This window comes from Cetorhinus maximus, chromosome 3 (assembly GCF_964194155.1).
Source record: "Cetorhinus maximus chromosome 3, sCetMax3.hap1.1, whole genome shotgun sequence".
In the NCBI taxonomy this organism is placed as follows: domain Eukaryota; kingdom Metazoa; phylum Chordata; class Chondrichthyes; order Lamniformes; family Cetorhinidae; genus Cetorhinus; species Cetorhinus maximus.
The window spans coordinates 94,420,099-94,438,938 of record NC_135881.1 but is presented as its reverse complement, the minus strand read 5'-3'; the positions used below and the strand labels follow the sequence as shown (position 1 = coordinate 94,438,938).

The 18,840-nt window shown below is 41.7% G+C and overlaps 1 protein-coding gene across 3 annotated transcripts in view; it reads left to right on the top strand.

The window, feature by feature from the left end:
- Positions 1 to 18,840, top strand: part of mtrr (5-methyltetrahydrofolate-homocysteine methyltransferase reductase) — a 119,241-nt gene that overhangs the window by 17,641 nt on the left and 82,760 nt on the right. For all 3 annotated transcript variants that reach the window (XM_078538734.1, XM_078538733.1, XM_078538732.1), the window contains exons 5-7: positions 133 to 520; positions 6,631 to 6,759; positions 16,594 to 16,747. In XM_078538734.1, the coding sequence (XP_078394860.1) occupies positions 133 to 520; positions 6,631 to 6,759; positions 16,594 to 16,747 (671 nt within the window). The remainder of the gene's footprint in view (positions 1 to 132; positions 521 to 6,630; positions 6,760 to 16,593; positions 16,748 to 18,840) is intronic.

Sequence of the window (18,840 nt, the reverse complement as noted above, 5' to 3'; positions counted from 1 at the left end):
ACTCCTCATTTTTTATGTTTGTATGTAAATTGCTTGCAAGGAAAATTACTGTGTCCCTGTATGCTTTTGAAAGTCTTAATATAAATTTCATGGTTTTTAAAAAAAAAAATTATTAATTTTATTTGCTTTTAGATTGGAGTTAGTGGTTGAACCTTGGATTCAAGGTCTTTGGGATGCCTTGAAAGATGTGTGCCAGAAGAAAGAAGAGATTAATGATGGTGTAGCCAAGATGTTAGATACAAACGATGGTTCAACAGCAAACAAACTTGATTTTAAGAACCTGAATGCATTGGCAGGTCTTGAATTATTGAGGATAGAAGCAAATGTACCAACTGTGGCTGAAGATTCAGTTATTTCATCTGAGAGTGTTGAACAGAATTGTATAGTAGCAGGACCACAGGAAAATTGCCTAGTGCCGAACTGGGTAAAATTTGAAACACCCTTGTCAGAAACCGCACTGAATATCCCTACATTGCCAGTGGAGTATCTAAACATGGAGTTTCAAGAAGGCACAGAGCAGGTAAGGCCACTTATCTCTAAAGGCTTTTTTTTCTGTTTGTTAGTATCATTTAAATGCATCAAATAAGCTGTACAGGTAGCTGCTGTTGAATACATTTGCATATGGTAGTAAAAATGACTCTTTAGCCCAACAAACCTTCCAAAAGGATATGCACAATAAGTGATGCTGTTGACTTTCCAAAACCCATCAATTTTGACAATAAGGGAAAATGAGCACTGAAACTTGAAAAGGAGAGCAGCTATTCTGAAACTGTGTAGATGTTCTGAAGCTGTGTAGGAGTCATTGATATCAACAGGCAGTGCTGCAACAAGAAAGTAAGTAAAATGCAAAGTTCCAACCACAAAGGAAGTAATGACAGAATTTTTAAAATGGAGCAAATAATAGGGTAATGGAAGCCAGCTGTATGTAAGTGGCAGTAGATTCAGAATAGAATCAGGATCTAGGGTTTTGCAAGGGAGGAAAGTAAATTGTTACTGATGTCATGGAGATCTGACTAAATAATGGACCAAATCTTCTGGTCTCCAGCTTGTTGGAGATGGGACATAAGTTGGGAGATGCGTTGCAGGACCTTGCAGAAGTCCTGATGCACGCACATGTGCTGAAATTGACCAGGAAGCTTAAACTTCTGATGGGCTGATTTCCACTGCCCAGGACCCTCCACATATGTCTTTGACACTTGAGCTCAGGTCAGAGGCTTGGGCCAGATACATAGGACTTACCTGAATACTTACCTGGGAATATTACACAGTTTAATACCTGGTCCAATGGTGATTAGCCAGTGTAACTCAACTGAGCACCGCAACTGACCCTGCTTCTCCCTCCCCCACCTGGCCCACTCGCTCACCCATTTGTTAAAAAAATTAAGACATTTAAAAATGTACCTGAATATGGGGCAGCCACTGTTATATGAAAAAAAGGGTGTGTCCTCTCCTTCCCCCAACTACTATGCCTGCCAGTCTTCCACATGATAGGCTTCGCTGGTCCATTTCTGCTTCAGCAGGGATTAGAAGTCTAGGCTGAAAATGGGTAGTATTGCTGGGTTGGAGAAAGCTGCTGGCCGAGAGGTTATGTGCCCAGCATTGCTGTTAACTGGAAGATCTGGGCCAACAATGTAAATTGGGGAGGTGAATTTAGAATGAAAGAATTTACTCCCCAGGTATAGAAAAGATAAAATAAGGGGGTGGAACTTTTTTTAAATTTGAAGAACAGTACAGAGGTGACAGAGAAATCTGGGTTAAGTCAGAGGTCTACAGCACAGAAAAAGGCCCTTGGGCCCATCGAGTCTGCGCCGGTCAAATTCTAATCCCATTTTCCAGCACTAGGCCCATAGCCTTGTATGCCATGGTATCACAAGTGCACATCCAAATGCTACTTAAAGGATATGAGGGTTTCTGCCTCTACCACCCTTTTAGGCAGTGAGTTCCAGATTCCCAACACCCTCTGGGTGAAAAAAATTCTTCCCCTCATCCCCTCTAAACCTCCTGCCCCTTACCTTAGATCTATGCCCCCCGGTTATTGATCCCTCCACCAAGGGGAAAAGTTCCTTCCTGTGTACCCTATCTATGCCCCTCCGTAATGTTATATATCTCAATCATGTACCCCCTCAATCTCTTCTGCTCCAGGGAAAATAACCCCAGTCTATCCAATCTCTCCTCATAACTAAAACTCCAGCCCAGGCAACATCCTGGTAAATCTCCTCTGCACTCTCTCTAGTGCAATCACATCCTTCCTATAATGCAGATTCCAGAACTACACGCAATGCTCTAGCTGTGGCCTAACCAGCATTTTATACAGTTTCAGCATAACCTCCCTGCTCTTATATTCTATACCTCGGCTAATAATGGCAAGTATCCCATATGCCTTCTTAACCACCTTATCTACCTGTCCCGCTACCTTAACGAACTGGTGGACATGCACACCAAGGTCCCTCTGATCCTCGGTACTTCCCAGAGTCCTACCATTCATTGTGTGTTCCTGTGCCTTGTTTATCCTGCCCCAGTGCATCACCTCACACTTATCCGGATTAAATTCCATTTGCCACTGATCAGCCCATCTGACCAGCCCATCTATATCCTCCTGTAATCTAAGGCTATCCTCTTCACTATTTACCACCCCACCAATTTTTGTGTCATCCGCGAACTTACTGATCAACCCTCCTACATTCAAGTCTAAATCGTTTATATATACCACAAACAGCAAGGGACCCAACACTGATCCCCGTGGAACCCTACTGGGGTCCAGTCACAAAAATGCTCCTCGACCATCGCCCTCTGCTACCTGCCACTCAGCCAATTCTGGATCCAATTTGCCAAATTTCCTTGGATCCCATGGGCTCTCACCTTTGTTATCAGTCTCCCCTGCGAGACCTTATCAAAAGCCTTGCTGAATTCCAAATAAACTACGTCAAATGCATTGCCCTCATCTGCACACCTGGTCACCTCTTCGAAAAATTCAATCAAATTCGTCAGGCATGACCTCCCCTTAACAAAACCATGCTGACTGTCCTTGATTAATCCCTGCCTCTCCAAGTGTAGATTAATGTCCCTCAGAATTGCTTCCAATAGGGGGCATAGATCTAAGGTAACCACTGAGGTTAGACTGACTGGCCTGTAGTTCCCTGGTTTATCCCTTCCCCCCTTCTTGAATAACGGTACCACATTGGCTGTCCTCCAGTCCTCTGGCACCTCTCCTGTGGCCAGAGAGGTATTGAAAATTATTGCCAGTGCCCCTATCTCCTCCCTTGCCTCACTCAACAGCCTCCAGGCATGAATGTATACACAACAGCCAAAGGTTTAATTGTTTTCTCCCACAGCTTGGCATTATTGTGGATCAAAGTAGACAATATTAATGAAGTGGGAGGGAAAACTACATTACTGGGATTTATGGTAGTCTGGGGCCTGGATCCGAATGAAGGTTTCAAGGGATTCAACACTGGTTCACTTGTCTCCATCACACCAACACTTTTTAAAGTAAATTTAACCCAAAGGTTACAATGTCCAGATAATAGTTTTGCCTTCCAGCCTCAAGTCATCATCACAGACATTATTACTTTAGGCCTGCACAGTACTTGATGAATTGGCAACCGCTGCTTGGCCCTAGAGGCTCATTGCCGAGTGCCTTGTTGTCGGTGAGATGGCTTCCAGTTGCAGTGGGCATGGTCCACTTGGCTTGATAGTAACTGACCAGAGAAGAAGTGAGAGTCTTCTCTGTCAGTATTGCTGTCAACACCATCAGCCTCTATGACAATCTGCCAACTTTAAGGACAGTTTCTCACTTCGGTATAACTCCGTATAGGTGGTAGAGTTATAGTGAAGCAGGGACAGCATTATCAAGCCTGGATGAACAGTGAGCATGTACTTGTTTAAGGTACCTCCACAATTGGCAGAATTGCTTTTTAGCAGCAACAACAAGTTTCACATTAAATATATAAGTTTAATTGTATGACAGATTTTTGTGCAGTAAAAATATTTACGGTAAGGTGTCTGTGGAATTTTTATAATGTTGGAGTGGGGCCTCAGAAGCAAAAAAGTTGAGAACCCTTGATATATAGCACAAGGTTAAACAAGGGAGACTTAAAAATATGGGAAATGATAAAACTGAATTGTTAAATGGACACTTCAAATTACCATGGATAAATTGGAATGTAAAAGTTGGGAAAATATAGTATTTTGACCTCCCCTTTGAAGTGTTTAATGTCTATTTGTCAAAGAGCCCCCACATGAGGGCTAACATTAGTCCTGATACTATGTAACAACTATGATTTGGTAGATGGGATCAGCATTAGAGAGGGAAATTGTAGTAGCATGATTGCGTTTTGATTTTGGGTTTGTTGCAGAGAAGGGGAGGAAGGCCGGCTTTGATAGGATGTGAGGACATTTAAAAGGACTAGACTAGAATATGGTAAGCAGAAGTATACAGGATAAATGGAATACTTTCAAGAATAGATTACAGAGAATACAAATCAATCATATTGCATTGGAAGTGGAGGGGATGGGTGAGTGTAACAGGGAAGAAGTCTGATGTGGGAACAAGTTCAATAATGCAAGGAACAGAAAACTTAAATTTTCAGCTAGATCAGAGGGCAGAGATGAATGTAAGGGTGGAGGAGGGGTGGGGGTTGCAGTGGTGGAACTTACTCTTGTTGGAGTCACGCCTGGCACAAAGGAAGATGGGTGTGGCTGTTCGAGGCCAATCACCTCAGTTCCAGGACAACACTGCAGGAGTTCTTTAGGGTGATGTCCGAAGCCTAACCATCTTCAGCTGCTTCATCAACGACCTTCCCTCCAACATAAGGTCTGAAGTGGGGATCTTTGCTGCTGTTTGCACAGTATTCAGTACCATTCACAACTTCTCAGGTTGAAGCAGGCCATGTCTATATGCAGCAAGACCTGGACAACAATTAAGCTTGGGCTGATAAGTGGCAAGTGACATCCGTGCCACACAAGTGGCAGGCAATGACCATTTCCAACAAGACCGAATCTAATCACTTCTGCTTGACATTCAATGGCATTGCCATCACTGAATCTCCCACTATCAACTTCCTGGGGGTTACCATTAACCAGAAAGTTAACTGGACCAGCTACATAAACACTGGCTACAAAAGCAGGCAGACAGCTGGGAGTTCTGGGGCAAGTAATTCATGTCCTGACTCTCTCAAGTTGCCTACTGTCTACAAGGCACAAGTCAGGAGTGTGATGAAATACTTTCCTCTTGCCTCGGTGAGCACAGCTCCACCAACACTCAAGAAACTTGACACAGTCCAGGGCAATGCAGCCCACTTGATTGGCACCCCATCCATCACCTCATGCACTCACTGCTTCCACAACCACTACACTTTGGCAGTGGTGTGTATCATTGACAAGATGCACTTCAGCGAGAAAACAAAGCCTCCTTCGACAGAACCTTCCGAACCCACGATCTCTGCCACTTAGTAGAACAATGACAGCAGGTGCATAGGAACACCAGCATTTGCAAGTTCCCTTCCAAGCCGCGCACCATTCTGACTTGGAAATATATCACTGTTCCTTTACTGGGTCGCTGGGTCAAAATCCTGGAACTCACTCCCTAACAGCACTATGGGTGTACCTATACCACATGGACAACAACAGTTCAAAAAGTCAGTCTATCACCACCTTCTCAAGGGCAATTAGGGATGGTCAATAACTGATAGCCTTGCCAGCGATGTCCATGTCCCATGAACCAATTTTAAAAATAAATTTACAGCATAATCTCTGCCCCCTTTTTTTTCCATTTTGCTTTGCAGGTTTTGGTTTTACACTTTTTTTTCTTGTTTTGGCTTTGGACAGCAGCTGTTCATCATTCTGTCATTCATACCTGCCCTTGACACATCTTTTATTTCTTTACTTGCCCTATTTTCACCCCCTTTGGCCCCCCCCATCATCAACTCTTGTCAGTTAATCTCTCCTGTCTCCCACTCTATCACAGGCCTTTCCTTTTATTCGTTTTCCATCCTCTCTGCTTTCAGTGCTTGAAACCTATCACATTTCTAACTTTTCCCAGTTCTGACGCAAGGTTATCAATCTAAAACGTTGATTCTTTTTCTCTCCACAAATGCTGCCTGACCTGCTGAGAATTTCCAGCATGTTCTGTTAATATTTCAGATTTCCAGCACCTGCAGTGCTTTGTTTTTGTGCCTCCATCTCTTGGCCTTGTTGATTTGGCCCTCAAATTGTACTAGTTATTTTAGATGCATATTAACAGTCAGTAATATCAGCTTAATGAGTTTTGGTTACTCTTGTCTGTATTTAACCGTATAACTTTCAGTTCTGATAATGAAATACATAGTTCTTTACAAAGGAGTTAATTAATTCAACATTAATTGGTTTTGTTGATTTCACTTCCACAGATCCATTGCTCAGTTTAGGAAGAGAGTTTAAACTTTTGTTTTGCTTTTGGTTATTTATTCTGGACACCAATTCTCTAACTCTGAGATCATTATTTTAATTCAATAATTTAAATTCAGTACTTTAAAGACCTGGATTCTGTCCCTTTGGTTTCTGACTCAAAGTTCAATTCTGGAGTTCAATGTTCTGGAGTTCTTTGATATGTGCACTTTCTAAATCCTTTTTCCCCCACTGTTTAACCCTCAGGTCTCCCAACAAGAATTTTTTTCGTTGGCACCAAACTTCACTGTGTTTCAGGTTCCAGTGACTAAAGCAATTTCTCTAACCCGGGAGGATGCAGTGAAAACTGCCCTATTCTTGGAACTTGATATTTCAGTAAGTCCTCCTGTTGATTTAATTTTGGAGTTTCCACTAGAGATGAAACCTTGTGTATGTGATGTCGAATATGGGACATTAAATACAGAAGGGTGTGATGCAGCTTGTGCAATTCCTCAAGTGGAGATGTTTTTTTAACCAAAATCACTTATACAAATTGGGGATTATTTTGATGAAAAGGTGAAAGTATACACTAACTGTACAAATTAAGACATGACTGTTTGAAAGTCTGATTTCTTTTTAAACTCCATTTTGGTCCTAATTGCTATTATTTGAACTTGCTGAAAGGTGCTAAAATGGACACCTGCAGGGGTTAGCATTCAAAGGCTGATTTAGCAACAGTTTTTGTGGAGCACTCTATGTGGGCTCCACACACACATTTTTTGCTAAGTGTGGAGATGGCTGGCTGACACAAAACAGCATGCTTCAAGATAATTCCGAGACTTAGGAAGAACCCGCACAGATTCTCTATGGCACTGGAAGATCTGGTGGAGGAAGTACTGAGAAACTGGGATGTTATGTATCTGCAAGGGAGAAGTGTTGGCTGAAGTCTTAACAAACTGCTTCAAAGTCTCCTGATTGTGTTTCAAAAGTCACCTTCAAGGCTGGAGGTTTAAGTAGCGCTCAATCCTCAGTAACAACTTGTTTATTCCTTGCTTACTCCCAATCAGCTGGTTACTGTTGAGAAAGGGTATTAGATCAAACACTAAACAACAAAATATAGTGCAGCCTGTTTTAATGAGTGTCAGTTCCCCACTTTAATTTCCCACTAGCAATCAATCTCTATATGGACCTTCCTAGTGTGTGTTTCACCTTCTTTATCAAGGTGGTGCCTTGCACTAAATGTAGGGAAACTGATATTTCACCTCTACTCTACCTTGCCTAGCTTGAGGCTCTTTAAAGGAGCCATTGAAAATTGCCACTATCATCTGGTCGTTTGTATCATTGCTGTTTGTGGGACCCATTGCTGTGTGCAAATTAATGGCTTCATTTCCTACATTACAACAGTGACTACACTTCAAAAAAAAACTTAATTACCTGTGAAGAGCTTTAGGAGATCTTGGGGTCATGAAAAGTGCTCTGTAAATGCACAGTTCTTTCTCCCCTTCTGACATCTGTTGTGCTCCAGCGAAAAGGCAGAGAAGTAAGATATTGGGTCACAATGCAGTTGCTCACCACCTGGAAGCAAGTTATAGAATGGCATTAGCAAATATCTCTGAGGTGGTTCCTTTCCCAAATATTTCTTTGGGGCTGACACATCTAGTGAATAGACTGAGAGAAGGGGAAGAAGTGGAGTTGTGATTTATAGGCACAGTACGGTGTACTGAATTTAATGACTTGGTATCATAATTTTTCATTACGGATAGGGTGGAAGAGGTCCTTTTTTCCCTTTTTTAAATTAACTTTATCAGCATGTGTTGTGTTGGATTTGTAAGATTGCCCCTGTGTGTTAGTGGTGTGCTAGCTTTGCCCACAGTTAGCTCTGGTCAGATGTTATGGGTTGAACTTCTCATTGAACACCTTGCTTTGCCAGGCACTCAGATCAGAGAAACAGGTTTGGAGGTCAGCATGCCCAGCTTATAGCATTGCTATTTCTGCTCTCTACATTGAGTGTGAATTCTCATAGTTTGGGGACTAGAACCTCATTGTTGAATGCAATTTGAGGGATTGTTGTGTTGTCTGAGGTGCAGCCTTTCAATGAGACTTTAAACCAAGGTTCCTTCCACTTGCTCAGGTATATGTTAAATATCCCATGGAGTTAACGAAGTGCTGGGGAAGCCAAATCAATAGCAACAGTAACATGGGAAATAAATGAGGGGTAGGAAGTTAGGTGTCATTCAATTGAAGACACGTTTCTTGTGGAACCCAAAAAGATGTTTGCGAGAGCTGGGCCTAGAGGGGATCCCATGGCAACACCATGTACTTGGTGTCATTAAAACTGAACTCAACTGCGCGAGTTTCTGAGTTCATAAGTTTAATGAATACAGATTCACGCAATGGTGGTGGGCCTATATCACTGTGATATAGTGCTGCAGTGCAAGTATCTATGGCTTCCTTAAGTGGAATATTGGTGAATAGGCTAGCAATGTCAAATGAGCACATGTACACAGCATTGCTATCGATATGCAAGTCCTGTCTGGCCTTCGCAAATGTGAAGGAATCCTTCACTGTATCTGGAAAACTTGGTCAAAACTGGTTGTAATTGTAACAGTTCTGCCAACCGTTTGACCAATTCGTGGTGTGTGGAACCGTTCATAGATAAGATAGGGCGTAAAGGTACATCACTTTTGTGTGTCTTAGGCAGCTTATACATTCGTGGACTTTCTAACTTCACACCCCTCACATTTCCAATATGTGAATGATACGTTTGCTATATTTAAATCCACAGCTGCATGTAATAATTATGCCTTAATGGGCTCCATCCTGTGCTCAAATTCACCTTTGAAACGGAGCAGTCAAATGAACTCCCCTTCCTTGATGGACGAATTGAGAAATCCGCCAGGGGATTCTCTACCATGGTCCACCGCAAGCCTACCTTCACTGGTCAATATACACGCTGGGATTCTTACAGTTTCACACGTTATAAGATTGGTCTTATCAGCAGCTTCGTAAATAGGGCCCAGTCCATTGGCACACCATACAAGCTTGATGCTGAAATAGGGCACATCAAAGGCATCCTGTGGAATAATGGCTACCCTGATCAGGTCATTTAGCATTGTATATTGCGTAAACTCATGAACGGGCCTAAGGCTGTCACTTTTAGCCCTGAAAAGTTCCCAGTCTACCTCAGATATCTCAAAAATCTGAGCAACAGGTGAAGCTAGCTGTTTCACGCTGCTATTATGCAGTAGCAACACAAGTGGTATTCACCACTAACCGGATGCTGCTGTCAAGCCAAAAAAGACATTCTGCCGATCATGCAAATGAGTAATGTGGTGTATGAATTTCAGTGCCAGTGTGATACTAAGTATGTAGGCCATAGAAACATAGAAAATAGGACCATTCGGCCCTTCTTTTGCTCTGCCATTCATCATGATCATGGCTGATCATCCAACTCAATAGCCTGCTCCCGCTTTCTCCCCATATCCTTTGATCCCTTTCGCCCCAAGATCTATATCTAACTCCTTGAAAACATACAGTATTTTGGCCTCAACTACATCCTGTGGTAGTGAATTCCACAGGCTCACCACTCTGAGTGAAGAAATTTCTCCTCATCTCAGTCCTAAATGGTCTACCACGTATCCTCAGACTGTGACCCCTGGTTCTGGACTCCCCCACCATCGGGAACATCCTTCCTACATCTACCCTGTCTAGTCCTGTTAGAATTTTATAGGTTTCTATGAGATCCCCCCCCTCATTCTTCTGAACTCCAGCGAATATAATCCTAACCGACTCAATCCCTCCTCATATGTCAGTCCTGCCATCCCAGCAATCAGTCTGGTAAACCTTCGCTGCACTCCCTCTATAGCAAGAACACCCTTCCGCAGATAAGGAGACCAAAACAACACACAATATTCTAGGTGTGGTCTCACCAAGACCCTGTATAATTGCAGCAAGACACCCCTGCTCCTGTACTCGAATCCTCTGGCTATGAAGGCCCACATACCATTTGCCGCCTTTACCGCCTGCTGCACCTGCATGCTTACCTTCAGCGACTGGTATACGAGGACACCCAGGTCTCGTTGCACATTCCCCTCTCTCAATTTATAGCCATTCAGATATTAATCTGCCTTCCTGTTTTTGCTGCCAAAGTGGATAACCTCATATTTATCCATATCATACGGCACCTGCCATGCATTTGCCCACTCACTCAGCTTGTCCAAATCACACTGAAGCATCTCTGCATCCTCCTCACAGCTCACCCTCCCACCCAGCTTTGTGTCATCTGCAAATTTGGAGATATTACATTTAATTCCCTCATCTAAATCATTAATATACATTGTGAATAGCTGGGGTCCCAGCACCGATCCCTGCGGTACCCCACTAGTCACTGCCTGCCATTCAGAAAAAGACCCGTTTATTCCTACTTTGTTTCCTGTCTGCCAACCAGTTTTCTATCCATCTCAATACATTACTCCCAATCCCATGTGCTTTAATTTGACACGCTAATCTCTTATGTGGGAATTTTTTGAAAGCCTTCTGAAAGTCCAAATAAACCACATCCACTGGCTCGCCCTCATCAACTCTACTAGTTGTATCCTCGAAAAATTCCAGTAGATTTGTCAAGCATGATTTCCCTTTCGTAAATCCATGCTGACTCTGTCTGATTCTGCCACTGTTTTCCAAGTGCTCAGCTATTAAATCTTTTATAATGGACTCTAGAATGTTCCCCATTACTGATGTCAGGCTGACTGTTCTATAATTCCCTGTTTTCTCTCTACCTCCCTTTTTAAATAGTGGGGTTACATTAGCTACCTTCCAATCTGTAAGAACTGTTCCAGAGTCTATAGAATCTCGGAAGATGACCACCAATGCATCCACTATTTCTAGGGCCACTTCCTTAAGTACTCTGGGATGTAGATTATCAGGCCCTGGGGATTTATTGGCCTTCAATCCCATCAATTTCTCTAACACCATTTCCCTACTAATACTGATTTATTTACTGATACATTCCAAAGACTGGGGGTCATATCAAACAGCATGTCCCAGCCATTCTTCTCAATGGGCAGGGTACAGACTGTATCCAACCAGCCTATGATTGCAAAACTCAAAACAGTGTCCAACATTAGAAGTGACTGTGCAATTGGACAACATTTGCTAAATAATCCTCAGTGTGCTAAGAATTAACACTGACAACCAATTTAAGATTCAGTCAAGCTCACAGTGTGGTGCAGTTTTGTGTACTGAAAGCTACATGTATTAATACACAGGGCCCTGTTCTTTGCAGACAGAAAGAACATGTATACACATTGCACTTGTATCAGCTAAACAAAGTAAGTGATAGCCATTTGCTGACTCATTCCTCAGGGCAATACCTTGACCAATCAGGATCAAGCTGCCTGGTTTAAATTTCAAACAATACTTGGCAGTTAACTGTCAGTCACCATCACTGGCGCATTCTCCATGGCAATGCATCTCCCAATCAGAGTCCACTTGCTAACCAATCAGCACTCTCGTCATACTGTAGTAGTTGTTACTTTCCCCTTAGATTAGTATTCTTGCGAAGTGTCTTGATGAGTAATAGCCAACAACACACTACACGTTAAAAATATATATAAATATATAGATGGTGCCTTGACAGCATGAAGAAATGAAATATGGGACTGCAGTGATGTGTAGACCAGACCATTAGAGATGACAAGTTCCCTTTCCAAGGACCTTTAATTAATTCAAATTGTCAACTTGCTATGGTGGAATTTGAGCTGACAATCTCTAGATTGCTACTCCAGTACTACACGAAGCAACCATACCCTATATCTATTCAAATAGAATAAAAATAGAATACCTGGCTCTACTGTTACAGTTGCAAATATTATAAGATGCGATTCAGTAGATATAATAGGTAATTGTCTGAGGTTTTAACAAATCAAGGCAGTTCAAGTACCAGGAATAAACTTATCTACTTACGTCAGGGTAACTTTCTGCTTCCACTTTTGTTTCATAGCACTCATAAATTTCACCTTCTATCCTTCATTGAAACTGTGCTGAAGAAAGACTCGGACTCAGTTGTGTTGTTAGGAGGCTGTTAGTGATAATAAGCTAGTCATAGATGAGGAGGAAGGTTGGGTTAATCCCATTTCCTGGAGGATTTGTTTTGATGCATTTCTTTCTATGAGCTGGAGAGAAAGGAGTGTTGTATTGTAAAAACACACCAATTATTCTGGGAACATGGAAAAGATGGGCTGTCTGGTCTAAAAGTGTTTCTCTCTACTAACACCGCCCTGCCCCTGCTCTTTAGGCAGGTACTGCTGGTGCCTGCCAATAGCATTTCAGTGCCTGGGATATTGGAACACCTGTTGATATATTAGAATAACATCAACAATACAGGCAATACAACAATTATTTGGGCAACAATACAACAATAACATCAACAATATAGTGGTATTGTCACTGTTTGGAGTAATATCTAGCACAAAAGAAGATGGTTGTGGTTGTTGGAGGTCAGTCATCTCAGCTCCACGACATCACTGCAGGAGGTCCGCAGGGTAGTGTCCTAGGCCCAACCATCTTCAGCTGCTTCATCAATGACCCTCCTTCCATCATAAGGTCAGAAGTGGAGATGTTTGCTGATGATTGCACGTTGTTCAGCACCATTCACGACTCCTCCGATACTGAAGCAGTCCATGTCCAAATGCAGCAAGACCTGGAGAATATCCAGGCTTGGGCTGACAAGTGGCAAGTAACATTTGCGTCACACAAGTGCCAGGCAATGACCATCTCCAAGAGCGAATCGAACCATCACCCCTTGATGTTCAATGGCATTACCATCACCGAATCCCCCACTATCAACATCCTGGGGGTTACCATTGACCAGAAACTGAACTGGACTAGCCATATAAATACTGTGGCTTGTAATTCTGAGGTGAATAACCTGCCTTCTGACTCCCCAAAGTCTGTCCACCATCTACAAGGCACAAGTCAAGAGTGTGATGGAATACTCCTCACTTGCCTGGATGAGTGCAGCTTCAACAACACGCATGAAGCTTGACACTGTCCAGGACAAAGCAGCCTACTTGATTGGCACCACATCCACAAACATTCACTCCCTCCACCACTGACGCACAGCAGCAGTGTGTACCATCTACAAGATGCCCTACAGAAATTCACCAAGGCTCCTTCGACAGCAACTTCCAAACCCATGAACACTATCATTTAGGAGGACTAGGGCAGCAGATAGATGGGAATACCACCACCTTGAAGTCCCCCCCCCCCCAAATCTCTCACCATCCTGACTTGGAAATATATCACCGTTCCTTCACTGCCACTGGGTCAAAATCCTGGAACTCCTTTCCTAACAGCACTGTGGGCGTACCGACACCACATGTACCTACACCACATGGAGTGCAGTGGTTCAACAAGTCAGCTCACCACCACCTTCTCAAGGGTAACTAGGGATGGGCAATAAATGCTTCCCCAGCCAGCAATGCCCACATCCTGTGAATGAATGAAAAAAAAATTCTGCCTACCACATGACTTTTTTGATGTCAATTGGTTCTTTTAGTATTATTGTTTAATCTATCCTGCCATTTCAACATAAATAATTTCCTCAAAAAAACTGAATCCATCAAGCTTATCATCAATCCAGTATCTCAGAGCTTCTTGAATGATTTTTGTGCAAGAGTTTAAAAGTCAGAGTAGCAGGTGTGTGAAAAACACAATGTAGCTTGGAGCCAAAGAATTGAAAAATGTGATAAGCCAAATTACTTGGACACAACCTTCAGTCATTCCAACAGCTGGCCAAAGGAAATAAGAGGACAATGCTAGTAATGGCACAGTCTGTGAATATCATGTAAAAGAGCAAGGCTTGGATTGCTGTGCCTCTGTCTCTTTTCAACAGTGTGTGGTGCCTAAAACTGGACTTTAAATGCAGAGATCCAGTGAAGGCAAGAAAACAGTTACGATATACAGTAATATTATCACATCTGATGGCAAGGCAGGGGATATAGCCTGATCATACTTTAAAAAGAATATTTTGAGTTTTATTAAACTTTATTTCCAGCATATACTTGCACAGCTGCCAAATTTTGTCATGGCGACAAATGAGCAAGAGTAGATATGATAACGAATGAGCCATTCCTCCTCTCCTCTTCAACTACACCACCATTACTCCTTCCCTCACACCAAGTCTTCTACAGTTCCTGAATGCGAGTCATTGGAAAATATTTCGTGAAAAACAGCCCAAATTTTTTTTGCAATTTCTTAAAATTATTTAGTATTGGTGCTTCAGTGTTCTTTTATGATATTTTGACTAAATTCTACGAATGACATTCCCACGTTCACATCAGTGTAAATAATATCCTGTTCTGTGATGTATTTGATTGTTTCCATGTAAACCTGTCTTTATCCCCTCCCACCTCAATAGTAAAAGGCGACCAAGATACTTCAAAGCATTCTTGAGTTCGTCCAATCTTCTGCCCTAGTTTGCCTATATCATATGAGGAAAATACTTAAATGCAAAGAACCACAATGAAAGTGTATTGAGAAATTGTGTTATTTTTATAGTGCTTTGTCTATTTTACTACATTGAAAAGTTTGGTTGTGTGTTGTCTTTTTATTGCTGCTTGCCATATAGCTAATGTAATGATGTATAAGTTGTTCATAGTGAATATAATTGTGTAATTTAGGATAAACCTTCCTTCCATCATAAGGTCGGAAGTGGGAATGTTTGCTGATGATTGCACAATGTTCAGCACCATTTGCAACTCCTCAGATACTGAAGCAGTCCATGTCCAAATGCAGCGAGACCTGGACAATATTCAGGCTTGAACCATCAAGCGGCAAGTAACATTCACACCACAAGTGCCAGGCAATGGCTATCTCCAACAAGAGAGAATATAACCATTGCCCCTTGACATTCAATGGCATTACCGATGCTGAATCCCCCCACTATCAACAATCTGGAGGTTACCATTGACCAGAAACTGAACTGGACTACAAGAGCAGGTCAGAGGCTAGGAATCCTGGGGCGTGCAACTCACCTCCTGACTCCCCAAAGTCTGTCCACATCTACAACTCATAAGTCAGGAGTGTGATGAAATGCTCTCCACTTGCCTGGATGAGTGCAGCTCCAACAACACTCAAGAAGCTTGACACCATCCAGGACAAAGCAGTCTGCTTGATTGGCATCCCATCCACAAACATTCACTCCCTCCACCACCAACACACGCTGGCAGCAGTGTGTACCATCTACAAGATGCACTGCAGGAACTCACCAAGGCTCCTTGGACAACACCTTCCAAACCCATGAACACCACCACCTAGAAGTTTCCCTCCAAGCCACTCACCATCCTGACTTGGAAATATATCGCCGTTCCTTCACTGTTGTTGGGTCAATATTCTGGAGCTCCCTCCCTAACAGCACTGTGGGTGTACCTACACCACATGGACTGCAGTGGTTCAAGAAGGCAGCTCACCCACCACCTTTTCAAGGGCAATTAAATTAGGGATGGCCAATAAATGCTGGCCTAGCCAGCGATGCCCACATCCCATGAATGAATAAAAAAAATGGATACTCTATTTGCAGTTGACCTGTTGATTATATTTCCATATGCTTGGCTACGAAGTGCATTAGTACCTGACCTGAGGCTTCCAATCATAATCTACAGAGCACATAATTGTGGGAGAGATTTCATCGCTATTTTGTTTGTAATTTATTTTGACAAGAAGGCTAATTTCTTGGTTGTTAAGGTGCTAAACATGACAGATGCTGTTGTACTGTGATTTACTAAACCAGATAATAATGGGTAATGTGGAAATACAAAAAATTATTCAAAATTATAAGTTCATATTTGCTGATAAACTGATCTGTTCAAAACTCACATTGTGGACAAATAAAATTGTAGCCTCATTGTGTCCACATGTAATGCTTTACCTTTTGATTACCTGCAGATTACTGAACCAGATATCTACAAGAGTTTGTAACTAAGTCATTTTTACATCAGTAACAGACATGCAAGATACAATGCAGATTGCATACTGTTTTTTTTAAAAAAAATTGTGCAGGCTAATGCAATTTCAGATACCATAAATGTTAAAATATGATTTAATTCGGTTACTTGAATCTTTTGACAAACTAATCCCTACTCCACCACCTTGATTATGGAAAATAAAATTACTTGAGTAATCTGTGGACCATTACAAAAGTCATAAAATAAAGTCATTATTATTTTGCAGAAAACATCAATGACCTATGAGCCTGGAGATGCTTTCAGTGTTATATGTCCTAATAGTAGGAGTGAAGTGGAAGAACTGATTTGGAGACTTGGGCTTGCAGACAAGAGAGACCGTGTTGTTGAAATAAGCATGAGACCAAACAATAAGAAAAAAGGTATCTAAAAATAAGGTAGTACTTCAAGATAATGATCTATATTGTCCTATTGTGTAGTTTCACATTTAAAATCTTAACCCATCTGTTTTTTAAATTATGAAGTCACCTGATGGCCGAATAGATGATGCCTTTTAGAAATGGGTTATGCAAACCAGAAGATGAAAGGTATCATTCCTGATCTCTGCTGAATTATCTGATCTCAATCAGTGTGACAAGTGCAGCTTCTTTCCAGTTAGTGACTGGCATATTCAGTTGACTTGCTAATGTTGGAAAGTGGAACTGGCAGCTTGTGCTCCAACTGATTGGTCAGCAAGGTGTGGCAAGAATGGAAATTAATTTAATAAAAAATTAGCATGCGATTGAAACTCTGTTTATAAACATAAAAGCATGAATATTATTGAACTTTCAGATGATAAGGTGCATTGTTGCGAAAGGATTTGTACCTGCTAAAATTAATTTGAAGAAGCTATTTATTTTAGTACACTTTTGTATTGCACATACATCTATTTAAGTTGACATTTTTCGACAACATCTGCATTGATGCATCTTTTGAAGATGGTTGTAGTATTTCAACTTCAAAATAGAAATATAACTTGATTTAAAAAATGCATTTATATAGTGCCGTTAACACCAAAAATATCATGGGATAGTTTAGGAAAAAATGAGGAGAGAAATGAAAATAGACTTTTTAAAAAAAACAACAAAGCTGTCGTCAGAGGGAGGTTCAGAGCAGTGATCGGATGCTCAACCAAATGATGAGGTTTGGCAAAAGTTATGAAGTGACGAGAGAAGAAATATTTAAGAAATTAATTCCAGAGAGTAAAGTTGAAGTGGCTGAAGCTGCTGCTGTGAAAGTGAAGAGGAGATAGCCATGCACAAAAAAGTGATAATTATAAAAAGCTTATTTAGCAGACTGAGTTGAGAAGTTTTCTATAGTTCAACACATTTAATAAAGAAAACTTCTATATCAATTTAAACTTATAGGAACAAAAGAGCAGGAGTAGGCCGTTTGCCCCCTCCAACCTGCTTAGCCGTTCAACCAGATCATGGCTCATCGTCTACCTCAATTTCATTTTCCTGCACTATCCCCATATTATTTGATATCTTTAATATCTAGAAATATATCGATCTGTCTTGAACATACTCAATGACTGAGCCTCTGCAACCCTCTGGGGTAGAGAATTCCAAAGATTCCGCCCTCGGAGTGAAGAAAATCCTCCTCCGTCTCAGGTCTAAAACACTTACCCCTTATTCTGAGACTGTCCCCTCTGGTCCAACACCTTCCCTGCCCTCCCATGCCCCCACCCCCCTGCTCCCCCCAACCAGGGGGAAGCATCCTTCCTGCATCTAGCCTGTCCAGCCCTGTAAAAGTTTTGTATTTTTCAGTGAGATCACTTCTCATTCTTCTAAACCCTAGAGAATACAGGCCCAGTCTCCACAGAGGAAGATCCCACCATTCCAAGAATCAATCTGGTGAACCATCATTGCACTCTCTCTATGTCAAGCCTATCCTTCCTTTGGTAAGGAGACCAAAGCTGTACAGTATTCCAGGTGTGGTCTCACCATAGTCCTATGCATTTGCAGCTAGACATCTTTACTTCTGTTCTCAAACGCTCTTGCAAGACAATTTGCCTTCCTAATTGCCTGCAGCATCTGTATGTGAGCTTTAAATGACTTATGAACAAGGATGCCAGGTACCTTTGGAGGTCAACACTTGCCAATCTCTCACTATTTAAGAAATACACCTTGGTACAAAATGCAGATTTTTTTCACATTATATTCCATCTGCCATGTTCTTGCCCACTCACTTAACCTGTCTAATCCTTTTGAACCCTCTTTGCATCCTCCTCACAATTCACACTCTCACCTAGTTTTTTGTGTCATCAGCAAAGTTGGAAATATTACGTTTGGTCCCCACATCCACATTCCCTTTCATAAATCCATGTTGACTCTGCCCAATCCTACCATTATTTTCTAAATGTTCGTTATCACATTCTTTATTATAGATTCTAACATTTTCCCCACTACTGATGTCAGGCTAACAGGTCTGTAGTTCCTCACTTTTTCTCTCTCCCTCCTTTCTTAAATAATGG